Source organism: Colias croceus, chromosome 14 (assembly GCF_905220415.1).
Source record: "Colias croceus chromosome 14, ilColCroc2.1".
NCBI classification, from domain to species: Eukaryota; Metazoa; Arthropoda; class Insecta; order Lepidoptera; family Pieridae; genus Colias; species Colias croceus.
This window is the reverse complement of record NC_059550.1, coordinates 662,254-684,401: the sequence shown is the minus strand read 5'-3', so window position 1 is coordinate 684,401 and position 22,148 is coordinate 662,254. Positions and strand designations below refer to the sequence as shown.

General features: G+C 32.0%; 1 protein-coding gene across 1 annotated transcript; it reads left to right on the top strand.

Annotated features, from left to right (window-relative positions):
* The first annotated feature begins 13,641 nt into the window (after positions 1-13,641).
* On the top strand, positions 13,642-19,336 carry LOC123697361 (23 kDa integral membrane protein-like). The gene is made up of 5 exons (XM_045643850.1): positions 13,642-13,797; positions 16,400-16,591; positions 17,165-17,317; positions 17,706-17,891; positions 18,912-19,336. The coding sequence occupies exons 1-5, from the start codon at positions 13,738-13,740 to the stop codon at positions 18,981-18,983; spliced, it is 663 nt and encodes a 220-aa protein (XP_045499806.1). The 5' UTR covers positions 13,642-13,737; the 3' UTR covers positions 18,984-19,336.
* Positions 19,337-22,148: the final 2,812 nt, after the last annotated feature.

Below are 22,148 nucleotides of genomic sequence, written 5' to 3'. Positions count from 1 at the left end.
ACACAGCATACCTACATACAAAACACAAATGATTCCAATTGTAATTCCAATTATTATAATATTAATTGAGATTAAACGAAATTTTATTTACTTACATCAAATATATATTCCATTTACCCTTTAATTTATTTTTGAAATGCTCAATGTACGGAAAACGCGTCGTTATTTGGCAACATCATTAAAAACACTATTTTCATTGAGGAAAATTAGTTGAAAGCAGAAGTGAGAGTGAAAGGGTTTATTTATAATTAACTATTGGCCGATTCCCAACATTTCACGAGATAAATAATTCTCATAATTTATCGTTCAAAATGTTTTGTTTGTATTCGTGTTTTCCTCAAATTCAAAAGAATTCTATTCATCATCGATTTTACTAAATATGGAGTTCTACGTACATTTTCCATTCTTAATACAGGAAATCTTAATGCAAATTTACTTATTTTTACAAAAAATGGTATATATGACGATAATACCTTTTACGTCACTATAATATACTTAATTATAGGTAATTTATACCAGTAGGTATGTATTTCAAAACCTATAAGGTAAGTACTTTCCTTTGAAGTTAAAAAATTAAAAATGCGATCGTGCAAGAAAAGACACTTGATTTAGCATAAGCAAGCTAAAAAGTTATTTAGATTTCTATGCTCATCTCTATCCCTAGCTAACACAGATTTTTATAGACATGTTTTAAAATTATTTAGTTTTAAAATTATAAGCGAGACAACTTTAAGAACCATCTTCTATACACAATGACAATACCCCATTTCTAGGAATCATTATTTGAAAACTATGAAGACTATTTCGCAATAAATCAGCATGAGTACACAGTTCATTGCACTCTACGTGAGATGACGTATCATTGACGGCCTTCAATTTATTTACTAAACCTCTATTGAACTGTGTTATGAAATTTTTAGAAGCCTGTCTATTATCACGTAGATGTACCCAACTTTATAGCAACAACGCTCTGAATATGATGTGAAATATCTTCGTTATTCCTACAATATGTATAAGTAGAGTAATATAGAGAATAACTAATGGCTGCTGTACACGGGTAGAGTAAACGAGTAAAAAACTCTAGAGTAGAGTGCTAGAGTACTAACTACTTACTATACTAGTGTAGTTTACCATTTGTAGAGTAGAGTAGTTGGTAGAGTAAACAGTTACTCTACAAAAACTGGTAGAGTAGAGTAGTTGGTACTTGGTAGAATGCTAGTTCACTCTACTCGTGTACAGCAGCCATTGAAGATGTTTATGTTGTAAACAAACCGATGTTTTTTGACCACGCTATTCTAAGGATTTAGAAATTTATTTCAGAAGTACAGATTATATCCTTATGGTTTTCATTTCAATTTCAGTTAGTATTATATAAAATTCCAGAAACATAGATGAGTCATTACTTTACAAATACATAGGATGTATGACGTCACGTTATATCTTAAAATTGTCACTACAAGCGAATTCTCGAAGTCATAATTAGCGACCCAGCTTTACAATATGTTATTCCATATTTTATCAGATGTCTGCACTGGGAATCGGAACCCATTGTTCAAATGCTAAAGACATTATCATTGTACCAACGTACATCGCAGCAATCCATACTTATAAATACAACCTATAACCTTTTTAATATTACGATTAATAAGAAAATTCACTGATGTAAATTCGAATGATAAATAAATTGAGATAATTTTATCGCCGAATTATTGTTTACTTATTAGGAATTTGTATTACAAAAAGAAAGAAAGATTTCCAGTTTTAGAATAAGGAAAGCAACTCTCAACAGTATTTACTACTTATTTTCTATTTTTTGTTAAACATAAACAGCCAACAGGATAAATCTAAGATGATGAACAGTTACAACATTTATTGGTAACGGGCCAAACATAACAACGCGAAAATACGATATATTTCGTAGAAGTAAACTTCGTTGTACTTACATAATATATTTATCATTCTGGTGTGTAGGTATTTATAATTAATTTGTGAATAAGTACTGCCGTGGCTGCTCTATATCGTTACATAATATGAAATTAACCTTTCGCGGAGACTGAATGGCTCCGTCTACCTCATTTGGCGCGACTTTTAATTTTATTTTAACCTTTATTTTTTGCTATTTTATTTTGTACTTAATTATTATTTTTGTCTGTGGATATGAAATAAAGACTAAAGTATTTATATTTGTTTGCTTAAAACTAGCGGTCTACCTTCTACGCATAAATTTAGCATAGTCTATACTCTATAGCACTTTGGGATTACGTACCTACCTAAGTACATATCCAACAGGGTAATAATGTTTGAAATCCGTCCCGTCGTTCCTGAGATCAGCGCGTTCATACAAATAAACAAAATTATTACCTACCGATATAGGCATACTCGTCAACACACACCATTCACCAAGTTCAACAAAATAAGGAGTCAATGGTCTCACAAAAAACGTGTAGGAGTAGCTTAAATACCTACGTAAAGATACAATATACTTACCTAATTAAATAATCGTTAAAGAAGAAATTTTTTTGCAGGTATTCAAAATATTTAACCAAAATTAATATCTCTACATAAATACATAATGTATTTAATATTTTCATACAATAAGAAACAACTCGCTTAGATACCTAGGAAGAAATAAATAACTACTTACCACGAAATACTTATTTAAAATAACCAGTTATTAAAGTAATGCATTGTATATGTATAATAAAAATCTATTTAAAGTTTAATGTAAAGCCAGGCTCGGAATATTATCTCTATATGTCACGCGTGCATGGCTGAATCTTGAAGCATTTCCCGCGAAAATCTTGTTTCTGCGGGAAAACGAATTTTAAAAAACCACACAAACGTTGTCACGTTCCAGCCATTTTAATTTTCCCAAAAACGACCGAGGTTCATACTCATCTTGTATTTTTTAAATCATAAATTATCACTTCCTTTTAAAATATAACAAGTCCTTTTAAGGTCACTGAAAACCGTGACTCATATAAAAGCACTCGTGCGTGTTTCTACGTTATAATTATTATATTATTGAATCACGATAATCGTAACAACTTAGAAACAGCAATTAAAATAGAACACACATGGGGAAATACTAAGATTACGGTGAAATTGTTTCTTTCTATTTGATATATGTATACTTAGATAAAGGAAACCCGCGCCTTTCCCGCGTAGTACGTAAAGGAAAACGATTTCCAGTGGAAAAACTATCCTATGCCCTGCCTCGGCTCTCAAAGTATCACTGTACCAAATTCATCTAAATTATCTAAATCGGTTCATACCTAAGTGGCGTGAATAAGAGATAGACAGAATTACTTTCGCAGTTGGTTATTTAGTTATTTTATCAGATAATTATTATTTATTACCAATAATTGCATGGATAGAGGAAGATTTTCTTAAGAAATTGGTAAATAGGTACGTGTGTAATTTACCAAAACATAGCTATTATTAGTTTTTTTTATGTCTGAAATGTTTATCAGTAGGTACCTGCTGCTCAGGATTTTTGAACAATAATAACTGAATGAAAAGCTGTCGTGTCCAATTAAAATATTTAAAAGGTACCCTTGCTATAAAGACAAACAGAACAATGCATGTGCATTGCATGCAAAACGACACGAAAATATTAATTATTGGTGTTGGTGTTTTTAGTAAAAATACGAAAAATAACAAAATTAAAACGAATTTTATCGCTACAGTTTGTATAATACGAACCTGAAACCTATTTTTAAGATCTTCTTGCTACTAATTAAAGTATTGTTTTCTCACCGCACTATTCAAAGAACTAAATGAATCATTTGTCGTAATCTAAGCCGAAGGACGTGAAACCACAAATACATATATAGGCCTATGAAACGATTTTATTCCAGAAACGGTGGCTCACTAGTCATGAATTAATTATTGCATTCTGAAAAATGCACGGGATTTATATGGTATGGAATGCCATTTTTCTATACTTTATAAGAAGGATATTTAGGTTGTTGAAACATAGGTAAGTATCTAAAAATATAAATAATAATAGGTATATAAAAAAAATCATTTCAAACGACGAACTTATTATCATACTAGCTCTACTCCGCCCGCGGCTTTACCCGCTGTGTCTAAAACCTAATAAATTATAGGTACTTATAAACCAAAACTATCCTCTTCATTCACTCTATCTATTTAAAAAAAAACCGCATCAAAATACGTTGCGTAGGTACCTAGTTTTAGATTTAAGCATACATAGAGACAGAAAGCGACTTTGTTTTCTACTATGATTATTATGAATTAAACTTAAGTAGTTAATTAAACTTAAGTTCCCTCTAATTTCTAAAGAAATTATTGATATCCCAAAAACAATTTTCATAAAAAAAAACAGTAATGGCACGTGTGATAATTGTATGCATTGTACGAGACAATATTAATGGATTCCATTTTTCCCCGCGATTTCTCGCAAGAAATCCACTTTCCAATTGAGATATTTGTAAATGTGAATTTATGATCTTCGTGTCTGCTTCACTCGTAATTCATAATTCATATTTTTTAGAGGACATAGATAATTAAGCAAGCAGGTTATTTTATCTATTTGCTGTTATCACTTGGAACTAGGCAACTGTATTTCGAGTCAAAATTAATTAATTTAGGACCAGTGCAATTTTTTTTTAAATTTATCAATTAGAACAACTGCTAGAATAGAAAATGATTAACTGGATACTTAAAATATAACGTCTCATATTATTATTTCTAAATAGTGAACTCGAGGATTTTATTACATTATTTTCCTTTTTATTCCAATTTGTTATACCCACAAATGCAATTAAAAGTTTTATCCATATTAAATTCATCATTCACTGTTGTTTTAGGAAAGTTTTTTGGCTGGTTTAGTTTTAGTTTTAAATATTTGAAAAGCTGATTCCCAGACACTTGAGTTGGTTTAAATGATTTTATTTTCAGTTTCCTTTTTATATCTTTAAAAGAACCCTTTAAAAAGTAAAGTATATGAAACAGTCGCTAGTCGTTACTACTAAGTTCAACCACCTCAGTTTAATATGTATTTCTTAAATAATTCACAAATATAACTGAACTTTGAACACTATACATAATCTTCATAACTAGTATAAACAAATAAATAATAATTTAGAATGTCAACAACAAAAAGAATTACTCACTGTGTCCTTTCCGTGATTTTTCTCATTTTCAATCATAACATCAGGTTTAACATTGAGATTTGGCGAAGGTGGCTTCCCAAAAACTTTTTCGATATCTGCCATATCTAGTTTTGGGACCTTTTGCGCCTCCTTTGGGGACTCCTTGTTTTCCATTGAAATATTTCTATATAAAATTAATCACAACACAATGTTATCAAAACCACACTTGATAAAGATGTACTGGGTGATGTTTGTACGAACAATTGAATTTAATTCTGTTATAAACAACTTGTCATTTAATATGTAGGTATGTGTGTCGAACGCGTATGCTCTTTCGCGGGCGTTGATTTACACTAACTCACTAAAGTTTGCAACACAAGTCATCGAACGATATAATGAGTTGATCTCTAAAAATACCGGTAGATATACGTACAATTATTGTAGTGTAAGTATGCTGTGTGGTCTTTCGTTGAACTGACGATGTTGTTAATATTCCCCATGATGGCTATGAAGTATCTTGCTTTGTGAGAGCAATTCCGGAGAAATGCTGCTCTATCTAAATTTATTATTGTAAATATTTCGTAAGTCAAAGGAGAGCAAAACTCCTTATAATCACGTAACTATTGGGAGAGATTTTCTTTATAATTTAATTTTTTGAAATCAAGTTCCAAACATTAGTACCTATTTCGTAGTATTTTTTTTTTTGTAAATATCTTAAGACTTAAAGGATAAAGGATCAATATTGTAAATATTATTTTGAAATGTAGCGTCTTTACTACACAAGAAATGTATGTTTGCTTGTCTTTCTTTCGCGTCGCAACGAAGCGATTCTATAGTAGTACCTATATGATTTTATCTCTGGAGATAGTAAACTTTACTATCTCCTCTCCTATACTAAGTATTAAAGACTGGAGGCTAGAGAATTACATAGTCTACTTTTTACCGTGGTTTAACTTCTCATTCCCTGCCTGTGACTACGCGTGCGAAGCCGTGGGCGGATAGATATTATTATACTTTTATGAAAATGTTAACAAAACTCGTTATACGCGTATTTGCTATTATTATAAAAAAACCGTATTATCCGCCGACCCACGTTATTTAAAAGGAATGCAAAATTACGTCGTGACATTAAAATTAAAACGAGTTTGGTATCCGTATCAAGGCGGAAAATCTGTTTCGTGACGTTGCATTCAGGTTCTAGTTAATGTTAATTTTAGCGGGTTTTCTGTCCTCTTATTAGATATTATTTAATATTTTTATAAAAGTTACTGTTCTTGTCTAGACTTTGACATACCTACACATATATTTTCATAATGCACATGTTATCGGAAATGTATCAAATCTAGGAGTACAGCTCCTATTTCCTAGGAAATATATACTATTCCGAAGCTAAGTATTTAGGAAATGTTTAAAATACTAGTTTTAAAATGATTTATCAATTATTATCACATACGTCTTGAGAAAAATAATCATAAAATACATTTGTCGCTAAAGAATACCCATTTCGTAATATGAAATGTAAAAATTATGAATGCTTTCCGAAAATAAAACACAAGAATCAAAGTAATAAATAATCTTTAAGTAATTTTGTTAATAAGATTTTTAAGGATCATCTAAATAATTAAGCTACTAGCTAAAAATAACTAACAAAATACCTACGTAGGTAGTTTTTTTCTGTTAAAGTGGAAAACACCCCAAATTCATTTCTGAATTCTGGCACCCATATCAGTAATTATCAGTAGACACAAATTAGGCATATAATATTATCTTTGTTAGTGCAGAAAATATGATTGGTGTATGAAATAATCTGATAATTATATTTTAAAATATAAAAAATAATCATTTTGAAACAATTTTCAATTTATTTTTAGTCTAAAATATTTGGTAGGTACTGAAACCAGAAGTTTTTCTCCTTTTAATTCCATTAATTTCAGGGAATTAATTAGCATTTATAGTTACCCCACAATCGAAAAACATTGCCCTCCTTCTGACGTAGTCGAGTAAGCAGGTCGTCGAATATTCGTTTTCCCATTTATAAAGGCTAAAGTTTTTAAGCCAGATTCTATAACGAAGCATCCAGTTCTAGTAGGAAAGAATACCTTTTTTTTTTTATATAGTGGGGAAATCTTCCAAAGATACCCACGGCCCCCGGGGAAGGAGCCGTGGGTTATGTCGGATTCTTACCGACTAAAACCCCACTGTGTTCCGTCGAGCCGCTTTAATGAGGGGGCCGCGGGTATTTGTTAGAATTCTTCCGCAACCCCCTCGGAGGAATTTCCTGACGATAATACACAGAACAATTGTTTAAGAATTTTTCCCAATTATAGATCCCGTAGCTTTTTAACGACTGAAAACAAAATGGAAGGACCTAACTATGTCGATCGAATCTAATCTAAATTGATAGCTGCAAATAAAATATATCTATCTAAACGTTCGCTTTTATATAGTTAACTAGCTGTGCCGCGCGGTTTCACCCGCGTGGCTCCGCTCCTGTTGGTCTTAGGCCTTAGCGCTTAGATCATTAAATGATCTAAGTCTTAGCGTGATAATATTATATAGCCTATATTACTCGTGGATAATGTAGCTTTTGAATGGTGAAAGAATTTTTAAAATCGGTCCAGTAGTTTATGAGCCTATTCATTACAATTTACAATCAATCAAACAAACAAACAAACAAAGTTTTCCTCTTTATAATATTAGTGTAGAAGTGTAGATATGTAATTGGATTATAAAATATTACTCAGTATTAACTAGTTGATAGCACTAAGTAGATACTAAAAGATAGTCAAAGGAATCTATCTTTTGAAAGCATGATACAATTAGTCACAAAAACTTAAAATAATAACCATCGTTATCTAAATCTACTGATAAAGTGTTAACCCTTTTTCTTCCGTGAAAAACGTTGCTTTATCTGTAATTAGGGTAATTGCGCTGGTTTGCCGTCCAGCTTCTGTTTTCGTCCATTTGACTGACCTGCTACAATCACGTGCGTAAAACTTGAATACAAACCTACCTTCCCGCGCAAGTTTGCACTTTTTACGGTCCATAATGTTTAAGCAACAGTACTATCAACATTAAAATTTGATTTGACAAGAAGAGAGTTCAAAAAATTAACGTAAATGTGGCCGCTTCGCATACGTGCCTTGCAGATGTCATCGCGCGAGAGAAAAATTTGCCGGCGAGAAAAGTTCATGGTAAGGTAAATCACTGTTTTAGCTAGTTTACGTAATGTTTTTGGTACGTATGTTTATTTATAAGCATAATAAACGCAATTATAAGTGTTTATCATACATTTTTATAATACTCTTCGAAATATTAAGTGGACGGATACTAGGTTACCAAATTCTCAAAATATTTGGTTTTCGTCCAAGTGGACGGAAACTCAAACAGCTACGTGAATATTTGTTAGGGTCATTTTACTTTATCGGACCTTTAAAATACTGAATAGTTTCTCCCGAAGTGATCTTTATTGCTATTAGTTTAGTTTTTTTGGTTTCCGTCCACTGCTATGTCAGTGCTGCCAAAATAAAAAAATATTTAAAGAAGTGGACGAAAACTAAATTTAGCTTTAAATGTTTTAGTTTTCGTCCATGAATGAGTATTGGAGTATCCAAAAATTAAATATAGCCATTCTTTTGCATTACTTTTCGTCTATTTTTACGTATTGAAAAGTTTTCTATTCAGTATCTTCCTTATAAATAATTGGTGAGGGCCAGAGTGTTGTAACTTGTAGGTACCTAATATTGTCATTCATTCAGTCATGTATCATTCTCCTTATGTGAAGTAGAGTCAATTATTCGTAGCATTAATGGGGGTAGGTCAGACATAATACACTGTATTTTTCTTGATTATCATTCACTTGAGTATCATCTTTTATTCTAGGTCTGTTTTGCCAATGCAGTATTTTTTTATTATACTTACTCAACGTATCCTCAGAAAGATCTTATTGTTTTTAGATGGCCTCGAAGGAGTCTAAGAAATCTAGAAAAAAAAGACGCTGCGTACACTGAAGATTATGTAGCTAAAACTTGTTATTATGGCTGTGTGTTTATAGTACGTTTCATTTGATAAACAAAGTATTAGAATGAAAATTTTTGTTGTTAGAATGAATATTTCTGTTTTTTGATGTTATTTCTTAGTCCTGTAATTATTACTTGTTTCATTTACATTGTAAGGAACGCATTCCTTTCTTTATTACGAATGATTATACAGTCATCACTAACGCCTATAAGGACTGCGAAGTGCTACATAGATCTCAGTGTTGACTAGTTATATTGATTATTATTAGTAAAACCACAAGTAAAACTAAACCTGGGTAGTGAGAAATTGTAATGTTAATTAAATAAACGTATATATTTACCTGTAATTGATTTTAAACTTAATAGTTGACCTACCCTCCTTTTTCTACACGGTGGTCGAAAACTAGCTTACACTAGGACGAAAACCAGTTTTTTTGGACGAAAACTAGCATTTACCCTACTTTTGCAGAAAATAATTTAAATAAAAAGATACATCAAAATGATTTATTTTCCCTTAATATTATCTTAAAGAAGACTACTTATATAAGGACTTAAAAAAAAATTATATGTTTAAGGAAGGGTGCTCCAAAATATTTATTTCGTATCACAAAGTTGGCAACTCCTATAATTGGACGAAAACCAGCGCAATGACCCTATTTTAAAAATTGTGTGACTCATATACCAACTTCTTCCATATAATTTACATGTGGCAAAACTTATGTCGCACGCGATTTCTCCTAAGAAAAAGAAAAAAGTAAGCCCTGCCAATTATATGATAGCTAGCTGTGCCCCGCGGTTGCACTCACGCGCACGGTCAAAACCACAAGCAAAATCTGTCATCAATCAACCCCTTTTTCAATAGGAAAAAAGTAATATATTATGTAGGTATATGACAGACAGGCAATCTTTCTGCTTTATGATATTGGTATTTTATTTGTACCTAAGTTATAATGTGTAATTATAATGTAATGGAAAATTTTGGAAAAAAGTAATCTAATTTATAAATTGTGACTGATAACTCCAAGTCTTCATATATTTTTATACCGAGTTTCATGAAAGTATGACATAACAGACACAGATACAAGCAGCTCCGTCACGCTGGAACCCGCTTTAAAAAAAACCTTACTTTTTTTCAGCCTATTTTACCTACAAACGATGCTAATAAATGTAGTATAGGTCAATTTTTTGTAGTCTTATTAGTTACTTAGAAAACATCATTGATATCGTTCGAAGTAAAAAATATAAATAATAGCGTGTTGATTAGTTTTGGAATGGGTTCCAAATTGATTGTAGTTTATTGTAGTGGCAAGAAAATTCTTTATTTGCGTTGTTTTATCTCAAATTATTGCAAGAAGGTCACAATAACAAGATTTTAAAAAATAAATAACACTTGTTCAAAAACTACAAACGATGCCAATAAATGTAGTATAGGTCAATTTTTTGTAGTCTTATTAGTTACTTAGAAAACATCATTGATATCGTTCGAAGTAAAAAATAAAAATAATAGCGTGTTGATTAGTTTTGGAATGGGTTCCAAATTGATTGTAGTTTATTGTAGTGGCAAGAAAATTCTTTATTTGCGTTGTTTTATCTCAAATTATACTAGTTTGTAGTTTTTGAACAAGTGTTATTTATTTTTTAAAATCTTGTTATTGTGACCTTCTTGCAATAATTTGAGATAAAACAACGCAAATAAAGAATTTTCTTGCCACTACAATAAACTACAATCAATTTGGAACCCATTCCAAAACTAATCAACACGCTATTATTTATATTTTTTACTTCGAACGATATCAATGATGTTTTCTAAGTAACTAATAAGACTACAAAAAATTGACCTATACTACATTTATTGGCATCGTTTGTAGTTTTTGAACAAGTGTTATTTATTTTTTAAAATCTTGTTATTGTGACCTTCTTGCAATAATTTGAGATAAAACAACGCAAATAAAGAATTGTCTTGCCACTACAATAAACTACAATCAATTTGGAACCCATTCCAAAACTAATCAACACGCTATTATTTATATTTTTTACTTCGAACGATATCAATGATGTTTTCTAAGTAACTAATAAGACTACAAAAAATTGACCTATACTACATTTATTAGCATCGTTTGTAGTTTTTGAACAAGTGTTATTTATTTTTTAAAATCTTGTTATTGTGACCTTCTTGCAATAATTTGAGATAAAACAACGCAAATAAAGAATTTTCTTGCCACTACAATAAACTACAATCAATTTGGAACCCATTCCAAAACTAATCAACACGCTATTATTTATATTTTTTACTTCGAACGATATCAATGATGTTTTCTAAGTAACTAATAAGACTACAAAAAATTGACCTATACTACATTTATTAGCATCGTTTGTAGGTAAAATAGGCTGAAAAAAAGTAAGGTTTTTTTTAAAGCGGGTTCCAGCGTGACGGAGCTTCACCAAATGTGTTGTCACCAATTCGGCACTTTTTATACAATGTCGCTCATGCACATGTGACCGCCCGTTATATTCTGAATATTCATGAAGAAATATCGAAAATAAACTTCAAAAGGGGGTCTATCTATAATATTTTTTAATGTTTCTATTTTTTGACACATCTCCGAAGTTTATGGGTCGATTTGGATTCTGTTTACTATTTCCAAAAGCTTATGAGTTATTTTAACAGGTTTATTATTATTTTGACTAAAAATTATCGACTACGAAAAAAAAGACGGAATCGAAGTCATTTTTTCGGTAAAAAATTGTGTATTTATTTAAAAAAAAAAACTAGGACGACTTTTTTAATCATTATTTGTAATCTACTACATAATAGTTAAAAAATCACAGAACATGTAGCTTTTCGCCGCCGCGCCTATCTTGGCGCACAGATTTTGTACGTCACGTGTCTCCTCTATAAGTAGGTAATAATAATACTCAATGATTTGACTCCCAGTCTTCGTCTATGTTAAATGTTTATACCAAATTTCGTGACAACCTAACAGACAGGCAAACTTTCAGTTTTATGGTAGGTATTGTTATGTTATTTTTTATCTACCTACTATCTACCTACCTATCTAATTAATTATGGAATGGAAAATTTTGTAAAAAAGTAATCTTTATTTTATGACTGATAACACCAATATTTTTATACCAAGTTTCGAAAAAACCTAACCTAAAGCAGGTGATAGACGTACGAACTTTAAAATCGCGGTTTTAGAGTTCGTGTACTTACTCGGCTCGACGTCGGTGACACACATAGAACTTGGTCAGTAGCTTCTCGCATGTCACCGATATCGAATGTCTCTATGTCATCAACAGAGGGAATTATGTGTTATTCAGGAATTAAATATAGACATCTTTAATTTAATAACCATCCCTTTTTTTAATAAATAGCATTCTAACAAAATAAATGTTCAAAAATTGGAGGACATTTTCGTTTTTACTATTATTTGAGGGTACTTTACAAAAAAAGAGCGTGTGCACGCGTCAGAAGTGAAATTTCCTTGGCATGATTCAAAGATACCTTCGCCAATATTTAATTATATAATATTAAATCCATAAAAGTAAAAAAAGACGAAATCGGCAAAAGTGGGTGAAAAACTGGCTTACAAAAAGAGAGCGTTTATCCCACGTAAATTTGGTGAAGGAGTAATTATTTAAGGATGCCTGAGCCGTTATATGATGAACTTTTGCACTTAGTAACACGTATTATAGCTAGAAAGGCTAGGTTTGCGGCTACGAGAAAAATTCAAACATGTTGGATCGTCAACGAACTTACTCGACGGTTTTTATGTACGCGTACTTGGGGTGATACACGAGCGAAAAAGGTCATCGAGCCACAAGTTCGCGTACTTACTCGTACCGTACGATAGGAGATAGACGTACGAGTCGTATGTCTATCACCCCTTTAACAGACACAGATACAGGCAAACTTACACGTTTTATCATAATATCATATTGGTGTGTTATTTATAAATATCTACCATTATTTCTAAACATAGCATCGGATTCTGTATTAACAGTCCAGTCTAGGACACACCTGGGTCGAAAAAATGCTGAAAGGGGGAAAGCTAACCAAAATGGCGTGGGCAGTTATAGGTAGGTATTCAAAAACTCACGCCAGATTTTAAAACACATTATTTTATAAGCACCCGACACGTTACACATGATTATATAATATTTTATGTATATTTTATTGGTATTAAAAATTGAAACCTTAAAAAAATTCCAAGTTAGCTATCTAACTTATCTAAATATTAATACCTAATTATTAACCTAAGATATACCCAGATCTGTTTACCGTGGTAGTACACAAATAAGGAAATTATTGAAACAAATCTCTGTTGTCAATATTATTTGTCACCTCGACAATTAACTAGTCATATTATAGTCTCGTACGTAAATTTTGCACTAATAATAATTATTGATCATTCATATAATTTATTGGCAGTGACCAACGCGTTCCCAGAAGAACTGAACCTGTTATCTACTGATAACTGAGTGTTACCAGATTACCTACACGTTACCGCCGCATTTTTTATTCAGTTGATATTCGAAACACAGCGAGTACCTACGCTATTAAGTTTCCGTTATAAAGTAAATAAAAAAACATCAAAATGGGTTGTGGCGAATTCCTTGTCAAATATATTTTGTTCTTCGCAAATCTTTTCTTTGCGGTAAGTTTTACTTTTGACTTAATTACGCTAAGTTTTTAAAAAGTTTAGTTTGTTCCTAATTAATAATGTTTCAGTAATCTTATCTGTAAAACGAAATGCACTAATATTATGAATTATGATATATGATATTATAATAAGTATCGATCAATGATAAGAATTATTGTTTTAACCGTTCCTAAAAATGGGAATATTCCACAGAATATTCCATAGCATGATATAAAATACGTTGTGGAATCATAACCTATAATAGCAAGAATACCTATATCTATTGTGTTGTAAAACGTTTTGTACTATATTATTTATTATGTATTTCGTTCAGTCATTTATATGTTTAAATTTTTTATATTTTATACATAGTACATTAGTATTATTAGTTTATGATAAAAATGAATCGCCAAATGTGTTGCTAATACTTACTCGAGAACGCCTCGACAAATTCGGCAATTTTTTACATGGCATTTTATTGGCGGAAGGTCTCCATATGAGGAGAGAAAACACGAAAAAGGGGCAATAAGGGAGAACAACGTATGTCTGGGAAGCTAGTATCTACTCAATATTATTTGAGATTAATTAATTAATTTTTTATCTGTTGTGCAATAAGTTCGATATACCTACTTACAGGTTACACCACAGGGTTACACCCACAAACTGATTCATGTTTGAATCATCAACACAATGCCATATTTTTTATATAAAACTTTAATAATGAACACAATTTGAACTTTTATGGTAAGACTAGCCTTTCGCCCGCAGCTTCGCCCGCGTAGTGTAAAACCCGTATAGTCCTCGTTCCAGTGGGATTTCGGGATAATATTATTTATATTATGTTTTAATCCAAAGTTACCCTCTATGTGTGTGCTAAATTTCATGAAAATCGGTTCAGAAGTTTTTGCGTGAAGGAGTAAAAGCAAGCATAGGTACTTTCATTTTTCATTCGCATTTAAAATATTATTTAGTAGGATATAATCTATAACTAGGTAGTTGCTTCTTCCGACAATACGCTCCGAAAACTGGTTTAAAAAAATCGCTAAATTATTCATTTGTAACGTTAACATAAAAGGATTCGTTGATTGTTTTATATTTGGATTAAACCAAGGGCTTACCTAGTTTATTATCTACGTAAAAATTATAACAGTACCTATAGCTACATCCTCTGGATATTTGCTCTTCAAGAATATTACATGGATATACCTACCTATATATTTTTACAGTACAAAACCAATTTAATAATAAATCACTTAGTGCATGATACAAACTCACTGATTTATCATATTATTTTATTCGTTTCTAATAAGATTCTTACCACAGGTAACACATATTTTGCTGCCAAAATCAGTCAAAAACGTTTTTGACCGACGCCCTTAGTCAAAGACTCTTATGATAGATAAGTTTAATCAATTAAAAACAAAATTATGAAATAATTCAGCAGAAATTTGAAGGTCAAAAGGTCGTTGTATATTGGTATAGTTTGTATTTGTTTGAATGGGAAACGCCCTAAAAGTCGCGTCTAGCACTCGCCGGTCGTTGCCACGTTGTGGCATGCTCGCTCGACTTGTACGAATTGTCATAAACAACAACAATCTAGCACGCTCGTTGTTTCGCTCTTCGCTAAACTGTGTACCTAGATACTAATACTATGTATTTTCGCTTGTCATCTTTGCAGTAAAAACGATTTTGACTTAGGGCGTTGATCATCTAGGAAATGTATATCAGTTACAGCTTGGTTACAGCCAAAGCTTATTATCTACCTGTCAAAACTACCTTTGACTGAAATCAGTCAAAAACGTTTTTACCAGTGCGCGAGCCTGATCGCGTGTAGCATGAATAATCCTATACTCTTCTGAGAAATACAGTTTCAACTGAAATACCTATCATTCCGAATCTAATGATATTGGCATATTTACAAAGAAAAACAATATCGATTATAGTGGTGTAAAGGAATAGCATTTGTGTGCCTCGCAACTGATAAGAGATAAGATAGGTACCCCTGATAGTTGTTTTTAGGGCGTAGATAAAGTCTGCATGCAGAAACAGTTTATTTAGAATGATCTCAATGTTTATAAAAGACATCTATTTTTATTATAAAATGATTTCTGATCATGATTAAACAATGAAAAATTACTTATTGGCGTAATGGTCCCTAAAAGTTATACAGTTTTGTTTTTATGAAATAAGAATGTCGTTCTCCAAGGTTTTTTAAATGTAAAAACTCAATCAAATTTTGAATCAAAGCAAAAAAACCCGGTTATATTTTACTTGGATATGGCTGGCAGCGCCATCTAGTAGGCAAATGGCTTAATAAATTTACCAATTGACACAAATAAACAAATAATATAATGCCTTATGATAGTTACTTGCGCTCTTGCTTGCGCTTTTTAAACATTGTAATGAAACTGAACCTCCTCGCTTTTAGATTTTGCAGCAGCCACTTTTCTGTAAAAAAATCAATTCTTATCCAAACTCCGCTTTTTGAGAAAGACAGTATAATATAATATTGTGTTCTGTGGTATTGATGCTAACAGCTAATCCCAGATAAGATTATCGATTTCGGGCGTAAAACCGTTAAATAAAATGTAAATAAGCGATTTTTTTATTATTACAGTTGGCTGGTCTAGCTCTTGTTGGTCTGGGAATCGCAGTGCAGCTCCAAGTATCGGAAGTAGTGGATGCAATCGAGTCGGCTAACTTCCAGTTAGCTCCCATTACGGCCATCGTACTTGGTGTTATCGTCTTCTTGATAGCCTTCTTCGGATGCTGTGGTGCCATCAAGGAGAACAACTGCATGCTCGTTACTGTGAGTATACTGTCCTTGATTCACCTATACCTACATTATACAATTTTGTTTAAATTAACTATTATTAAAATGATTCATTAAATCTTACGAGCTGTAAACCAACGTATAGTATGTTTAGTATAATATAGAGTCTGTAGGTAACGAAACTCACGTAAAACTTTTATTATTGTAATTCTAAATAAGAAGAATTTAGATTCGATTCCGACGAATTGAGAACCACCTCCTTGTTTTGAAGTCGGTTAAAACTAAGAACACTCGGGACTGGCATATTAAAGCTACATTCTGCCTAGCGATCGCTTCGCTAGTCGCTACTGCATCCAGCATCACTACAAAAGTCGCCGTCACAGACGTGAGTGAGGAGCCTTATGAAATATAGTGCGATTCACACTTCTGTTACAAATTTTCCTAAATAGACAATTTTCAGATTTTCATACTTTTCTGCAATCTGCATTATCTGTAACACATGTCAACTGTCAAGTAAAGTGTAAACTCATATTTTTATATCAATAAATCCAAGATCACAACTGTGATTTGTGATCATAATATTTATATTGCATTGAACATCCATTTCAGTACTCAATATTCATGTTGGTGTTGATGCTAGCGAAATTGACATTGGCTGTGCTTATCTTCGTGAATCTGGATAGCTACGTGCAAGAGATCCCGCGCTGGTTGACCGAATCCTTCAACAAGGATAGACAGGCATTCCAAGGAATTGAAAGAACGGTGAGTGAATAGTACTAACTAACTAAGAACACGTCCAGGAGCTAAGCAAAGAGAACCATGTCTAGATTATATTAATGATCAACATATGCTGGACATCGTATGTATACGTATATAGTTCAAATATTGTTCAGTACCTAACTAATTCATTCAAACCCAAATTAACTATTGAATTATTATACATTGTATATTGAATTAAAAAGCCAATAACTATATTAAAACCTGTAACGAGCTCAGAACTTCAAGCTACATTGCTATCACCATAGTTTATTAATTAAAAAATTCTCCAAGCATCTAGACTAAACAATACATAAATGTTTAAAAAATATACATTTATAATGCATTTGAATCCTATAAAACTAAATAACAATTCAACATTATTTGATTCCAGTTCAAATGCTGCGGTCCGCAAGGTGCAGCGTCTTACATGAACTTCTCACTACCGGATACCTGCTGCGCGTCCCTCCCCTGCACTGCCCTTAACGCTTACAGCGGCTGCTCCAGCGCTGTTGAGGATTTCTTCCAGACTTTCGGAGTGGCTATCGGCGCTGTAGCTATCAGCATTGTCTCTATTGAGGTACATTTTTGCAAATGGTTGATATATTCATCATGATTAGTCACTGTTCAACATTTAATTATTTGAACTGAACTGAACTGAATGTTCCAATATTTTTTTTTTTTTTTTTTTTTTTTTACATTCATTTATTCAATTAGACTACTATTTAGTAGCACTTTCGAATCGTCATTACATAGGTAAGTATTTTTAACATTTACCACCGATTCGGAAAGCAGTATCTATGGAGAAGAATCGGCAAGAAACTCCATAGTTGCTCTGAAAAATATGAATTATTCATAAAAACAATTTAGATAATAAGCAGTAAGAATTTGATATTTTTGGTTTAATGGCATTCAAATGCTTTATAAATATAAATTTATAAAGAATAGAAAAAATTCGATCGCGAGGCGGGACACGAACCCGCATCCTTTCGTGCCAAACCAGGGGTCATAGGCGTGGGGATGCCTGACCAAATCAGTCACTCGTGACCCGCCAGAGCGATCGATTTTATACTATTCTTTTAAATTCATATCAATAAGCAGTAAGTTAATTGCACAAAGTTTGTCTTCCTTTTTAATCAGCTTAACATCAACTCAAAATTTTCAATTTATATCGAACTAGCTTACCGCCTGCGGCTTCGCCCGCTTTGTCTAAATTCTAAAACCTAATAAATTATATACTAAAACCTTCCTCTTGAATCACTCTATCTATTAAAAAAACCGCATCAAAATCCATTGTGTAGTTTGAAAGATTTAAGCATACAAAGGGACAGAGAAAGTGACTTTGTTTTATACTATGTAGTGATATCACCAATGTTATTTATTTAATGCTAGCTGTGCCCTGCAGTTTTACCAGCATTGCTTTGCACCTACTGGTCTTAGTGTGATGATACATAGCCTAGCCCTTCTGAATAAATGGACTATCTTTTTCAAATTGGACCCATGGTTCCTGAGATTAGCATATTCAATCAAGCAAACAAACTCTTCAGCTTTATAATATTTGTATACATTTATTTACTAAATTATTATTATTTATTTTCAGTTGGTTGCAGTTATATTCGCTCTCTGTCTCGCCAACCACGTGCGCAATCAAAGCAGAAGAACACACTACTAGTTATATTATACAATAATATAATTTAGCCATAGTTTTAGTTCTTAAGTGTATGTATTACAATGTTTTGTATTATTTACCGTTTTTTAACACCGAAGTATTTATTTGCAAGTTTCTATCGATTTTATTGAAATAAATATTTATTCGTAAGTAGGTATACGCAGCCCGTTCGCGCTAAGTTTGCCATTGTATTCTGCTTGCATTCCATGGACTGACAAACTCAGGGTGAACGGGTATACATTTTTAAGCTATTGCATAGCTTCTATCGCGGGCCTTGAGCGCGGGGACCGAATCCAGAAATTCCGTAACGAAAAACCTCACGCTCCCCACTCCGACGGGCGGAGGTGTGGCTTGAAGGCATAGCATGCAATAGCATTACCGCGGCAGTCCCCGAGTGCCACACGTCTTTTTGATTTACTTTTACAATTTTTTATGCTTTTATCAGCTTCAACTGTATGTTTGTATGTAACCGACTACTTTATACTCGATTTTCACTTTCTATGGACAGTTTTAATTCAAACTTTGTACACTTATCAAGATTCGGTGACAATATCTTAAAACAATTTCTTGAAATTGTTAAATAATAAGTGTATATTAAGTTTTTTTTTACTTTCTTGTAAGAATGAAAGTCGATTTCTAAGTAAGGTATCTGTATGTATGGTATGGTATACCTATTTAAATTAATGGTTTCCTTTGTTAAGTGTTTATAACAAAAAAAGTTAAAATAAGTAAAATTATTTATTAAGTTTACAAATGCATGAGATTGTTCCTTTTACCCAAAAAATTGTTTTTTAAGTTAATTATTAGTTACCTTATGTTTGTAACAATTACGCATAAATAACCGAATAGTATGTGTATTTTCATATATTATACTATTAAATTAAATATAAAAATTAAAATGTCTTTTTATTTTGCGCCCAACATTCCTTATATTCCAAATATCCAACACAACACAAATTTTATTAAGGCTGGTTGCAGAGCTTGACCGACCATCAGTGCGTACGTCAGTCGCGCTTGTCATATATATATGGAAATTCATAAAACCGTTCATAGCTAGACCGACCATACGCACGCGTATTGTCATGCGCATTAGTGCTGATTTACACAGGGTCAGTAGACAAGTCATTTGCGGCGCCGAAATTCGGCGCCACGACTGACTTTAACTGTTTACATAGACTTCAAGCCTCTGTACTGACTTCAAATCTGTTTACACAGGGTTTTTTTTCGGGTCAGCACTGATTTGCCTCGAATTTGTAGTCAGTTACTGACCCTGTGTAAATCAGCACTTAGTGTCATAGTCATACATATTGTTGATGCATATCGTCACGACCGACGCTACGCACTGATGGTCGGTCAAGCTCTGCAACCAGCCTAAATTTTACTAAATAATAAACATACTAAAGGTATATACATAGAACATAATATATTACTACTAGTATATTATATGATTATAAGTTATAACTTATTATATTATCTAGTCTAATACTTATTAAGTTATTACTATACATTAAGTACCTTCAAAATATGAAAATATTAAATGACGATCATTTCAACATCACTACCTAGATATTAATATTAACTAATGAACACTATGACATAAAAGTTCTAATATTAATTGCACTTGTGTAGGAAGGTACATATAAATAAATAGTAAAAATTTCTCCTTAAAATTTTTAAAGCAAAATGACGTTCGAGATGTTTGCTTCTCACTTTTAGATGGACCAACCCAAGAAGCTTATATCCTCTGACCAACCCAATTTTCAATATACCCGCTCAAAAGTAATAATGAAAATTGATTCTGCATCACCATATATATTTTCTCTTTTATCGCCATAGTTAATCCCGGATTAACCAGGTACCGGTGTATCACGGATTGATAATCCGTGATACACAGGTCTCAAACTAACTATCTATATAACAAATTTCATCCAAATCAGTTCAATGGTGAACGTGAAGACAGACAGTTTCGAATTTGTAAAATTGTTTAGGACATTAATTAGTATATCTATTAAAAATAAAATTAAAGGTACGTTCTCATAAGAAAGTTACTAAAAGACATAATATGCTGAACATTTTAAGATATTATTCGCGTATAGACGCCACATGAAAGTACAATATGCATTATTAAATTATTATTAGCCGTCTTACTTTTTTGTGTCACTGGTTCTCAAGGGTTTCATTTGTTTCCCATAATTAAATTTAACCTCAGTTTCTAAGTATTTTAACAAACAAATATATCAAAGCTACAAGTGTTCTTAGAGATAAATATAAATTTTAATACCTATTACAATTGCTATCTGCATTTCCTGATAATTCTGATTTGTTATATTGTGTCCTGGAGTTTCGTCCGGAATATTTCGTATTAATTTTATGTAAACAATAAAAAAGGGCTTTTAATATTATCATCAAAATACAAAAAAAATGAGTTGATGTGATTCAGAGAGCTATAAAATACATCTTTACTATTTTTAAAAAAATCATCATCATCAGCCTATATATATACGTTCCCACTGCTGGGACACGGGCCTCCTATGAGGGGTTTTTAAATAAATACTTACGAATCTATAAACTAAATTAACAAATCATTTGAATGAAAATATGATGATAAAAACGAAAAAAAATTATTGTGATGTTTCACACCGTGCAAAGAAAGTAAAGAAAGCCAAGTGCGAGTCGGACTCGCGGATCGAGGGTTACGTACGTACATACCTACATGCTTTTTATTATGTGCTTTTAAGATCAGCTGCTATCAGCTATTAAAGACGTTGCTTCTTTATTTTCAAGATTATGTGTACACCGGAATGTATAACATTTGTAGCATAATACGGCTGTATTTTTAATTGCGTTGGCTTAGAAGTTTGCTTCAAGTTACAGTAGTCAGTAGACTTGAGTATTTGATATGAATGATATTAAGCTTGTTACATACAGACGGACGGACAACAAAGTGATACTATAAGGTATCCTTTTTTCCTTTAGTGGTTTGGAACTTTTAAAGTTTAAACATCTAACTACCCAGTAAGTATGCGATCATCCCACAAACGAAATTTTATAATAATTCGATGATTAGCATAAAAATAATAATTTTACATTATTTTAAAATAGTGACGCACCTGACCACTTATCCTAGGAAGGTATTGATCTAGTATAAAGTGGCATGCAATTAGAAGT